A 12,091-nucleotide genomic window follows, 5' to 3' on the forward strand; every position below is an offset into this window, starting at 1 on the left:
GGTGACCACAGTTCTAAGGCCCAAAAGAGGGATGCTAAAAATCTTCTTTGGGACAAAGCTCACAAGAAATTTTACTCAGTCAACCCAGTGTGTTGCAAATCTGGATTTGATTTATGTCTGCAAACAGATCTGCACTTTGCAATGGGATTCCCTGCAGAAAATATGTAGATCATCAACACCTTTGTACATGCATTCAGAAGCCTTGAATGGGCCATGGCCCCCAAGTGTGCCATGCAAGTGTTTTAAGAACATCTGTCTGCCATTCACACTTTAAATGTTTGTTATACCGGCAATGACACGGGGTGGAAAAAATTCCAGTGGTTAATTTTTCCACGGAAATTTTTCCATTTCATAAGTTCATTAGTAACAAAGAATGGATACTGATTGCAAATACAGTATTAGGCAAGCTTGGCTGTTTCAACACTGTAGATGAGAGGCTGTCAGTATATCATGCACATTTCTGTGGGTTGCTAAAATTTATTAGTGTGTCAACAGTTTTCAGTACTACTGGTTCCCCCCCCCCTTAAATTTAAGCAATGTAAGGAAAGTACATGCTATTGTCTTTACATTTTTACATGCTTTCCAATAAAAATGTCTACATAATATAACACTGGAATCACATTAAGGGAGCAATCCTCTGGCCCCTAGACAGCGTTCAGGGGGGAATAGGATTTTTCAGATTCCTGGATCCCAGGAGTCCGAGCTCCCCGCCCCCTCCCTCTCTTAGCCAGTGTGGAGAGAAATGCACTGGCTGCCTCTCCAAGGTTGCAAATGCAACCTTGGGGATGAGGGAACGGGGCAGGTTCTGTGGGCGGGGAGGGGACTGGGGAGGCTGGCTTACAACGAAACTTCCACCCTCCCCGGCCCCCTTCCCCCCACTCCTCAGATTCCTAGCTAGATGGGTGAAAAAGCCCATCTGGCAAAAAAGCAGAGTGGGAGGAGCACAGAGGCGGAGATCACCTCCACTCTCCTCCTAGTCTGCATAGGGTGCCCATTGGCCTCCAAGTTCAGAGGATGACAGGCATCCCGATAGCATTGCACCCTAAGTGTGCTTTAACTTTTTCCTCAAATATTTCAGTTCAAATGCTCGTGGTGTATTGAGCCAAATAATTAATCTGGAGTACTTTTATAGCTTTGTTGTTTATTAAATACAAGTAAAATGAGGTGCAATCCGATGCATGTTTAGACAGAAAAAAGTTCTTCAACTCCCAGCATTCCCCAGCAAGCATGGCTGGCTGGAGAATGCTGGGAATTGTAGTATTTTTCTGTCTAAATATGTATTGGATTGCACCCCAAATATGCTAAATTAGATCACTCTCTAGGGCACCAGAAAATGTTCCAGTGCAAATTTCCGTATGCAATTGGGATAGAAAAGTTTCCTGGAAAATTTTCTAGAAACCCAATGTCTCTATGCAGTGGTGCATAACACTGGAGTTTCTGCAGTAAACACGAAGACCACTAAAAGTGTGAAATTTCTTTAAGTGAGGTCCTAAATAGATTCTTGACTTATCAAGCCTAAATCTAAAAGCTGATTCCCATGACCAAGCTAACATGGTGAATACGCTTGCTGAGTTCAACATGTGGCTAGGCTTTAAGTCTTGTAAATGAGCTTTGTCCTTGGTTCTAGGTCATGCTAGCTGAGCTAAAAGGTAAAGACGAAGTATATGCTGTGAAAGTCCTAAAGAAAGATGTCATCCTACAAGATGATGATGTGGACTGTACAATGACAGAAAAAAGGATTCTGGCGTTGGCACGGAAACATCCCTACTTAACACAGCTCTACTGCTGCTTCCAGACCAAGGTAGGTTTCCTAAATCTATCCCCAGCCTTGAGGTACAGAGGATCCACAGAATCTGGTCTGTGTGTGAGTCCATAGCATAGAAAATTACTCGTAGAAGTGCATCAGAAATGTACAGCACTGTGAGCATAACTCTTTTTGGTTGTAGTGGGATAAATTTTGGATCTCGTAAACAGGGTCTGTGAGCTGTTGGATAAAGGAGATAATAGTATATTTTCAGCTTAGCCAGAGGGCACAACATTTGGAAAAGAATGCTTCTTTCAGAGGAGAAAAGTGAACAGTTTAAATTGTAAGGCAGGGTTGGTGGACCTGAGGCCTTTCAGAAGTTGTTGGACTTCAACTCCCATTAACCCTGACCAATAGCCAGGCTGGCTAGGGATGATGGCGGTTGGAAGAACAACATCTCGGACCACAGGTTCCACTATTGTAAGGTATGTGAAAACAAACTGAAGTAACAGGGGCATGTTTAGATCAGATGAAAGATTAGAAAGAGCTATGTAGTGTTGCTTGGGAATTCCATCTTATACATAATGGCCTGATCTTGGACTAATGTGTGAATCAGAAACTAGCTACATATCTACTAGATTTCACACTTCTCCAGATGTTTAGATTTGGTTCTTAGCAGTTTAAATATATCAAATTATGCATTTAAATATCTATTTTGAGAGAAATGGTGCATTTAAATATGTATTTTGGGAGGAATTTGCAGATGAATGTAGGAACAGAAATATGGGTTGAAAAATGTGAAAGTGATGCAGATTGGAAATAGACAAATTCCTCCGTCCCTGGAGCTATGCACCTTCAAATATTTAAGTACAATACAGAACATGAGCAACTTGAATGGCAAGGAGGAAGATTTAAAGTATAGGACACAATCCAGCAAAAGTTAAGTCACAAATCCAACTGAAGGCAATGAAATCCGACTTAATTGTGATTAATTTGAAGCCCCAGTGATTTCATGGGGACTAGTCATGACTGTTTTTTTCCTGGATTATCCTTAAAATGTTGGGGCAGAGGAAAACATTGAACCCTGTAAAGGTAGTTGATTGTGAGAATTATGTGGGGATACTTGGGTATCTCCTTCTCTTGACCCTTTGACGAAGAAACAGTATTATTGATTATTTGAGAATGCCCACATGGTAGAATAGTTTGTCTCTTGAGATATCTTCTAGTTGGGATGCTTAAGGAATTTGATATTTGTGAATTCTGATAAGAACTGATTTGATTGTGCCTCCCCGACTAATGTGCAGATCTAAACTTCATTGCCCGCTGGCTTTCTCATTTCCCAAATGTTCGAATGCAAGTCTCAGCTCAAAAAGTTATCAAAATTCAGTTACAAATGTGTATTTTGTGAAAAAGCATGTTTAGAAATGTAAATTTTGAGAGAAAACGGGGGTTTTAAGTGGAAAAAAGCACATAAATCTCTATTTCAATGCAAGTTTTCATGCAGCTTTTTTTTCTTTAAAAATTCAGTTTATTGTGGAAATGGGATATAACGGACCAATGAGTGAACACATATGAAGGTGACATGCAGTGCAAAAAAACTGATTTGCCCATCCCTACCTTCTATCTGTTGATACCTATGGTTCTACGAAGATACTGTGTTTTGTAGAAGGTTGCACTATCGTTTCTATAATGTGAACGTTTGAATGGGATTTGTTTCCTTTATTGTGCGTTACGTTGAGCATGCAAAAGAAAATATTAGTTACAGAAAGCTGCTTTGCTAGACATATTTTTTGTAAATTTGTCAATGGTTACACAATCCACCAGCAAATTCCCTGGTGCAAACTCCACTGAAATTAATGGGTTTTGTTTCAGTATAGTTTAAATTTAATTTCTGCCTTGCCTCTCAAGTGCCAGAAGATGGCACTAAAGATGAAAAAAAAAAGTCATATTGTTCTCCCAGTCTCTGGGGAAAATTGGCTGGTTACACAAGTTCCTACAAAATATTCATAGGAGCTGCATGGTACCAAACTCAAAATTCTTTTTAAATCTTTTGAAAGGACAAACACAAACATGGAAAGACCTTATGATTTTTATGTTGGACAGATGGGATGTCTCTTTCCATCAATGAAGCCCTGACAGATGTATAACAATTCTAGTTAACAGATCTTAAGCAACCAGACTGGGGAGGTCCCCGGAGAGCCAATTGCTGTGTTCGCACAAAAGGCTAAGCCAGAATTCATCAGAACCCCGGCTTACCATTTGCGAGCATGCATGCTGGTGCATGCTTCCCAATCACTCCCACTTGTATTTCCCTGCAAGCGGGAGTGGCTGAACTAACACGGAACTTACCAGGGTGGAAAAGCGTCATGTTATGTCTGAACCTGGACCCTGGCTGTTTCTTATATCTTCATACCCTCCACACACAATTTCTCATGCAGTAAAATGCAAAGAATGTTCCTTGATGTTCTTTTCTTTTTAAAGATGAAGTCTTAGATCATAGTTTGTACAATGACACAAGCTCTGCCCATGTGGTCTTAGGACTGAAAATCAGCCTTTGCGATTCCTGTTCTGTTTTTCCAATGTAGGCTCCCCATTTAGGATTTCTGCTATGAAATGGTGTTTTGTGGATTGCAGGCAAAAGAATGTCCTAAATGCATGTAAGGAATTCAGTGCTCTGCTGAGTTTAGTGAAGTTGCATTTCTAAGGTTTGAGGTGGGGGGACCCTTCATTAGAATGTTTGAAACTTGCTCTTAATCCACAGCTATGTCTAGTATGCATATCGCAATAGTGATATCCCCTACAGAAAACCAGAATCATTTTTATAGAGCTGCATCGATCTTCATAGTCCTTCACTATATGATCACAGCCTTCCTGTCATAAGGCCGTTCAGGATGAGCCCCTTACTAGCAGATTGGGGCTACGGCTGAGTGATTGTGGCTTGGCGATGCAGTGAGATATGACCGAGGTGGGATTAGAATAGGGAACTTTCTAATTTAAACTTTTTTGTAGTCTTTTGCCAAACTGCTTCCAGCTGCCATATTTGTTTCCTCCCAATGCCCTAGAGATTGAGTTCTTCTGGGGTATTGTGGGTTAAAAAAAAAAAAAGTGGCCACTTGCACAAAAATGTATTCCGTAGTGGCGTCCTTTTGTTTTTTCTTTTCTTTCTATTTTACTCACAATGCCCAGAATGAGTCAACTTCTGGACCGCCGGGGGGGGGGGGGGAGATGGCAGTTGGGCGCTGCTTAGCAGAAGGTAGCCCAAAAAAGTTTAAAGAAAGGTAAATTTTAAAATTTACCACACACATCGGGGGTGCACCCCCACACACACTAATATAGGATGGGAGTATTCATTCTGGAAGCATGACATGTCCAGAATCCCCCTAGACTGTACAGTAACTTACAAAAAATGGTTTTGTCCTGTGCTTGTTTTGTGAATCCTTTCTTGACATTGTTCCATGACACTTTTACTGTGTGCAGTGCCTTTCTGTTCTTCATTTTGCTCACCCACACAGTAGCCCTCTTAAGTAGATTTCTGGTTTGTAGTCAGTCCTAGGGATGTGCAAATCAGCAACGCTTGAATTCACTGAAGTTCTTCAAATTCCATCTTGACACTTGTTCCAACTCGAGTCCACATCAGATTGTGAGCTTTTTTTCCTTTTTGTGTGAAAATCCATCCATATTTTCATGTGTATTTTACCAAATGTATACATCAGTTGCTTGTATCTTTGAAATGTAGTCATTCTTCTCCCTTTGATTAAAGCGTATTTGTACACATCTTTTGAATGTACACATTTTTTCATATGCATTTTTCAAATGTATGCATGCCATTGAATACATGTTGGGGTCTGTGAATCACATTACAAGCTCACGTACAGACTTTGACCGCGGATTGCATCCAAGTCTGTGTTTGGTTCGGAAGATGTGAACTGGGTAAATTCTGATCAAAAATGGACTGAAACCTATTTGTCATACATCCCTAGTCAGTGCTTAAATGACAGTTTCTTGGATGTTGCACAACCCTATGGCGTAACAAGCCTTTTACTGAAATATTGCATTAAGGACAGTTAAGGTGCTCAAGACTAGAAAGAAGGAAAAGGGAGTACCTGGACAGAATACTCGTTCTCAGTCCAACTAACTGTGGTTTATTAGGCCAAAATAGTTATGCCTGCTCCTGCACCAGGACAATGAGGTTTCTCCAAGGTATTCTACTTACAGAAGCGTTTTCCTGAAAAACAACAAGTGTCTATTTTGCATGATTGAACCTAGGGAGTTAAAGGTGGGATGAGATCGTGCATGTTCTCAATGCAAGTTTGTAAATGTTATGTTTGTATATAACTCGTACAGATAAAGATGGGGAACAGATACTGTCATGCATGTTTAGGCATGGAGGAAGTATTCTGTTCTAGGGATGGGTGAACGACTGCGTTTCGAGGTTGCTAGCATTCTCTGAACATGGTCTTGCTGTTTGTCTCAGGCCTGATCCCCATGCACATTTGCTATCACTGCTCACTTTGCGCGAATGGGAAACCTGCGCAAATTGAGCACTGATCGAACAGGAGATTTACACAAATCTCCCAAAATTTGCACAGATTTCCTCCATAGACTGAAGTGGGGCTGATTCAGTCTACCGAGGAGATGTGCGCAAATTAGAAAATTTGTGCAAATAGAACTGGGAATTGGGAACAAGTTTGATACTGTGCTAATATATTCGGCGGATGCACGTTCAGGGCCTCGAACAGGGCATGCTCACATGTTTTATGAGCAAAAACGAAATTCTCATACATCCCTATTCTAATCTGCATAAGTGATTATGGCATAGGTGCCACTTGTTTCAGATGAATTATGGATTACCAGAACAATTTCATAACGAATAAAATCAGCAAACCCCAAGAGCAAAATGGTGATTTTATATTGGCTGGGTGATGAGCCTCTCCTAAAATTCTGAGCAAACCCCCCAAGAAATGCTACACTAAGGGCAGTTGGAGCATTGTAGGAAATTTAAAATTATGGTTCATAGCCACTTCGCGCTACCTGGGGTCCTAGTGCAGACATCAGGACCGGTGGACCCTCTCAGGCTGCTGGGGCCCTGACTGCTGCCCAAGGGTGCTGGGTGCTGAGGGCAAGCCTGGCATCAAGTCGGTACTATTATTTACTGTTTATTTATTCAGTGCATTTTTATCTTGCTTTTCAGGCAATTATTGTCTCCCAGAGTGGCTCACATCAATTAAAAAGGGAGAGAGACAGGCCCTGCTATCAGGCTTACAAGCTAAAATACCAAGACACACAAGGGAAGGGGAGTGGAGGGAAAAGGAAGTGGAGGAAGATCCGTTTTTCAAGGCCAGAACAAAGTGGTGATCTCTGATGGCAGGTACTTTGGGCCAGGGTGATCTTCCCTTGGTGTTCTTGTTTGAATGAGGCAAGAAATCATTCCTTGTTCCTTAAGCCAACGGATGGGGCCTGAGTGTGTTTCCCCCTTCCTTCTGCAGTCTCAGGGCAACTGTCAGTTGGCACCAAGTACTCTTTCTGGCAGGGAAGGGGAAGCGAGCCACGATGGTCTCCCCCTTGGCTTGATGTTATTCCTGGGAAGCCAGAAGTGCAGCCCCACAGCTCCCCTGGCTGATGGCACAACCCAGAGTGAGCTTCCCTTCTGTCCTCCGGTCCCACGTACTATGTAGGCACCATGCAATGCTACAAGCTTGATAGACCCTTTAGAAAAGAAAAAGTGAGTGTGTCCCAATCTGTCCCTCATCACAATAAAAAAGCTGTTTTCTCCTTGCTTTTATTTAGCAAAAATGTCTCTGGAGCTGTTGCTATATGCAGATCCCGTTGACAAACTATGCCATGGCAACTTTCCAGTAACTGATTTGTGGACAGCAGCCTACATTTCTCTTATAATAATGGCTGAAGGGCAAAAGTGTGTCATTTGTGATTTAGAGTGCAAATTAGCCTGACTGGCTGGTCAGTCTTATATTGGTCTGGGGCTAATCAATGGTTTGTAATCCATTTTACCTGATCGTCTTGTGTGTAGGTTGCTAAGCAGCTAAACCTGTTATGCAGATTCTGCTATATGGATGTAATCCATTTAAAGAGCATTTACATTGTCCGATATTACTGCTGTGTGTCACATTAAAACTGTGCGAGGGCCATCTTTCACGTTCTGCACCTTAGCGACAGTCTTTTATTATTGCCAGATCATAAATGTACAAAAACTGTGTAGTTCTGTTGGGATATTTTTATTTAGACCACAAACACATCCTAGTTTAAAAGTACATATCAAACGTTCTCCCAGAACATTTCATAACAGATAGGATATGATAAAACACAGAGGGCAAAACTACACACTATATTAAATCCGTAGCTTGTAGCACATCTGCTCTTTTATTTACTTCTGTGTAAGTGTGCAGGGCCCAATCTGGATCAGGACCACTGGGAGCATGGGTAGGGGAGGTTTAAACCTTTTTTCCTTTAAATTTGTGCCTCCCGCCACCCCACGTGGGGACTAAAATAGAGAGAAACTTTTAAAGCCCCTGTGCAGAGGGGAGGGCAACTATGTATTTAACCTTAGGGATGGACGGACTGATTTCTGTCTGTGTCCCTGGGTGTTTGCCAACCTGCCAGTGGTGTCCGCCTGTGCCTGTTCAGCTCCCTGGACAAGCCACCCTGTGGGTGCCTGGAAAGCACCCCTCAGCAAGCCACCATTTTGGGGGGGAAATGGTGGCTCCGGTTTTTCCATAAATGTAATGTTACATAAATGGCGTCTGTAAAAGGACATTTACACAGCATTATGGCCACCTTTTACATAACATCACATTTACGGAAAAGCCTGAGCCGCCATTTTTTCACAAAATGGTGGCTTGCTGAGGGGTCATGCTGCTGCAGGAAGCTCTCAGACCACACCATGGCTCAGCAGGTGGGGTCTGGCAAGTGTGGTGGTTCAGTGAACAGGGTCCAGGAGGCTGAGCAGGTTGCAGTCCGCTGGACTCCACCCCCTCTTGGCCTCCTGCAACATCCCTATTTAATGTAGGCTGTAGTTCAGCCCTGATATATGGCAATGAAGAGTTGTGTCTTTGGTCTGATTCATACAATACATTACATGCCAGTACCATTGTGCTCTTTAGAATACTAGTAAATTCTGTTTTCATTCCATGTTTCTACTAGAAATCCAAGTGTGCTGATTCAAGTGTGCAAAGGGCAATGGAGCTCCCTCTGCACAACATTACATCCCATGTATAGTGTTGCTTGCTCCGTGCTGGAGATCACATCCCATGTTTTGGCTGTAAAAATATTCCCTGATTCAACTTTTCCTAGCAATCAAGGTGCCTTGAGCTATACGTGTACCAAAGTTCAGCTTTCTGGATGCTGCAGAAGTGTCTTCTTAACTATTTTGAAATAAACTTCATATCCTCCTCTGTCACTCCTGTCTAGCTATGGGGATGGGTTGATCTATATTTCTGCAAGATTTTATCTTAGATCACCTGCATGGAAGCACCTCAGCCATACAATTGGAGCCCTCTGTTTTGTGGGAGAGATGTAAAAATGCCCCTTTTCAGAAAGAAAGGAAGAAAAGAAAAGAAGTCATTGGAGTGCCTTGGGCAACTCATGCAGCAAATGTTAGTTTTCTAAGAATGCAGATACCCCAGTGAGTGAGTCAGTCAATTCACCTTCTTAACAGTAGCACCAAAACTCTGGAGTTCCCTCCCTCTGGAGGGTGCAGCAGGCCCTGCCTTACTGTACAGCTTTGGGCAGCTTGTCAAAACGTTTTTGTTTTGCCAGGCTTCTGGCTCATGGTTTTCCTTTTTGCCGTCTATCCATCTGTATTGGCTGTATTTCAGTAAATACGAGTTTTGCTGCTTTTATGGCTGGAGACTAGATGAGCTGGTTTTCTAAAACGAATTTTTTTTGCCCTCCTGCTGTCTTTCTTATATTCTAACTCCCCCCCCCCCCATTTTCTTGATGGTACATCACTTTGTGAACTTTTCACAGAAAAACAATTTGTGCCTTATACAAATAAATACACCAACGCCATAAATAACATCATAAAAACTATGCATAGTCCTGGGGCTGGTGGCTGGAACCTGTGTGTCTGTGTCTGTGTGCACATGCATTGGGGAAGGAATAAGCAGGATGGCAAAGTTGAACAAATGCTGAACATTATTATTGTGGCATAGACAGAAGCTCCTGTTGTTGTGTCCAGTTTGCTGACCTGATTTTGGAAAAACTTGCTGATATGCTGCATAGTTGGTTGTAGCTGTCCTTGGAAAATCATTAAAGCCTGGTTAGCTCACTGAAGCTCTATTGTTTCAAGCAGCCCTTTTAGTTTAAACACTTAGCGTCAGTATCAGTACAAACGTATCCTGTGCCTTAGCAGGATTTACTCCCGAAGAGCACAGAAAGCTGTCATAGGAATCTACTCATTAAGATATAGTGTGCGTGTGTGTGTGTGTGTGTGTGAGAGAGAGAGAGAGAGAGAGAATGTGTGAATATACTAGTAGAGTGTTAATAAACAATCTGACCTCATGTTCAACAGGTTCCTTTAAACCAGTTGTTGGGAACCTGCAGCTTGGGGGCCACATGAATGTTATGCAGCCCTCCAGACACTGTAGACCACCCCTCTGGGAAATCATACTCTCCAGACCACCTCTCAGGGAAACACATCTTCCCTGTTGTGTGTGTGTGCCAGAGAGATATAGAGGTAGAGAAGGAGACGGGGCTGTTCCAAAGTGAGTCTGAGAGAAAAAAGCCAGAGAGCAAACCATAGGGTGGGGCTAGCCCAGAAGGGGAGAAGAAGAATGGAATGCGGGTAGGACGGGACCCTGAAGTGGATGGAGTAATAGAAGGGAGAGTGGAAGCCCTTTGCGGGGCTTCAGGAACACAGGGAGCTGCCTTATACTGAGCCAGACCATTGGTCCACCTAGTCTAGTACTGTCAACACTGACTGGGAGCAGCTCTTCTGGGTTTCAGCCAGGACTTTTTACAGCCCTACTGGCAATGCCAGGGATTGAACTTGGGACCTTCTGCATGCAAAGCAGATGCTCTTTCATTGAGCCATAGCCCCTCCTGATTTGGGTCAGTTCTGACATGTGTTAATGAAGGGGAAAACTGAGGGAGAGATGGAGGGTGGAAGCACATAGAGAAAGAGATAGGGTGCCACAGAGATTGTGTGTGAGAGAGGGAGAGAGAGAGGGAGAGATGGGGTGGCAAAGAGAGAGAGGGAGAGATGGGGTGGCAGAGAGAGAGAGAGAGAGAGAGAGAGATGGGGTGGCAAAGAGAGAGAGGGAGAGATGGGGTGGCAAAGAGAGAGAGGAAGAGATGGGGTGGCAGAGAGAGAGAGGGAGAGATGGGGTGGCAGAGAGAGAGAGAGAACTTTAGCTCTGCCTCCACCCACTTTTGGCCCTGTCCCACCTACCACTGGCATCTGGGCTCCCGACAGAATACCCTGAGGGAATGTAGCTCTCAAAAGAAAAAAAAGGTTCTCCACCCCACCCCTGCTTTAAACATAGACTGGTGCTGTGATGCTTGCATATGTAAAAGTAAGTGCCATGTTCATGTAGGGCTGGTCTAAATGCTCTCCAAATATTGGGGGCCATTTCTGTGATTTTCATAGGATGGAGTGCACCAAAATTTGCCCCATACTTTTAGGAGCAGGGTGGGTTGGCTGCTAAAGATAAGGGATGAATGTTGGTGTAATCCCACTCTCTGAACATCAGAGGTGGCGATAGTGGCAAACTAGATTAAAGTTAATAATAAAAATAGAAGCCATCCCTACTGCTAAAGGTAAAATGCTCCAAGGGTCAGTGCACCACCTTCCAAATAAAATTCACAGACATCCCATTCAGGGGCTTGAATCTGCATGCATGTTAGAGGAGCAAAGTTCACTTTAATGTTATGTTCAGGTGCTCCTGGCCCCCAGACATGTTCATGGTCTGGAGTCTATCATAGAATCCTGGCCAGCCAGCTCCGCTCTGCAGGGATTCTGCGGAGCCGCCGGCCAGCTCCGCCAGTGGCCGGACATCCGGCTGCTGGCTAGCAGGGACGCAAATGGCAGCGGCCGTAGCTGCCGCCATTTGCGTCCCTGCAGTCAGCCGTGATAGGCTACATAAATGTTTACGTAGCCTATCACGGCTGATTTAAAAGAAAAAAAAACACACGTACGCAAATGGCATCTATGCTAAAACGCGTCTACGCTACTTGTGTTCCCCTTATTTTCGCCGTCTTAGTCTACGTAAATGTTTACGTAGACTAAGACGTGCCAAAATAAGGAATGCATATGGCGGCGCCCATGGGCACCGCCATTTGCATATGCGCGTTTTTGTTTTTTTAAAAAAATCAGCCGTGATAGGCTACGTA

At 43.4% G+C, this 12,091-nt stretch overlaps 1 protein-coding gene across 8 annotated transcripts in view; it reads left to right on the forward strand.

Moving 5' to 3' along the window:
- Positions 1-12,091, forward strand: part of PRKCE (protein kinase C epsilon) — a 498,772-nt gene that overhangs the window by 350,318 nt on the left and 136,363 nt on the right. For all 8 annotated transcript variants that reach the window (XM_084828974.1, XM_084828982.1, XM_084828976.1 and 5 more), the window contains one exon: positions 1,628-1,801. In XM_084828974.1, coding sequence (XP_084685100.1) covers positions 1,628-1,801 — 174 coding nt within the window. The remainder of the gene's footprint in view (positions 1-1,627; positions 1,802-12,091) is intronic.

This window comes from Heloderma suspectum, chromosome 1 (genome assembly GCF_057233095.1).
Source record: "Heloderma suspectum isolate Gila_16-S chromosome 1, 16-S_ref, whole genome shotgun sequence".
Taxonomy (NCBI): Eukaryota; Metazoa; Chordata; class Lepidosauria; order Squamata; family Helodermatidae; genus Heloderma; species Heloderma suspectum.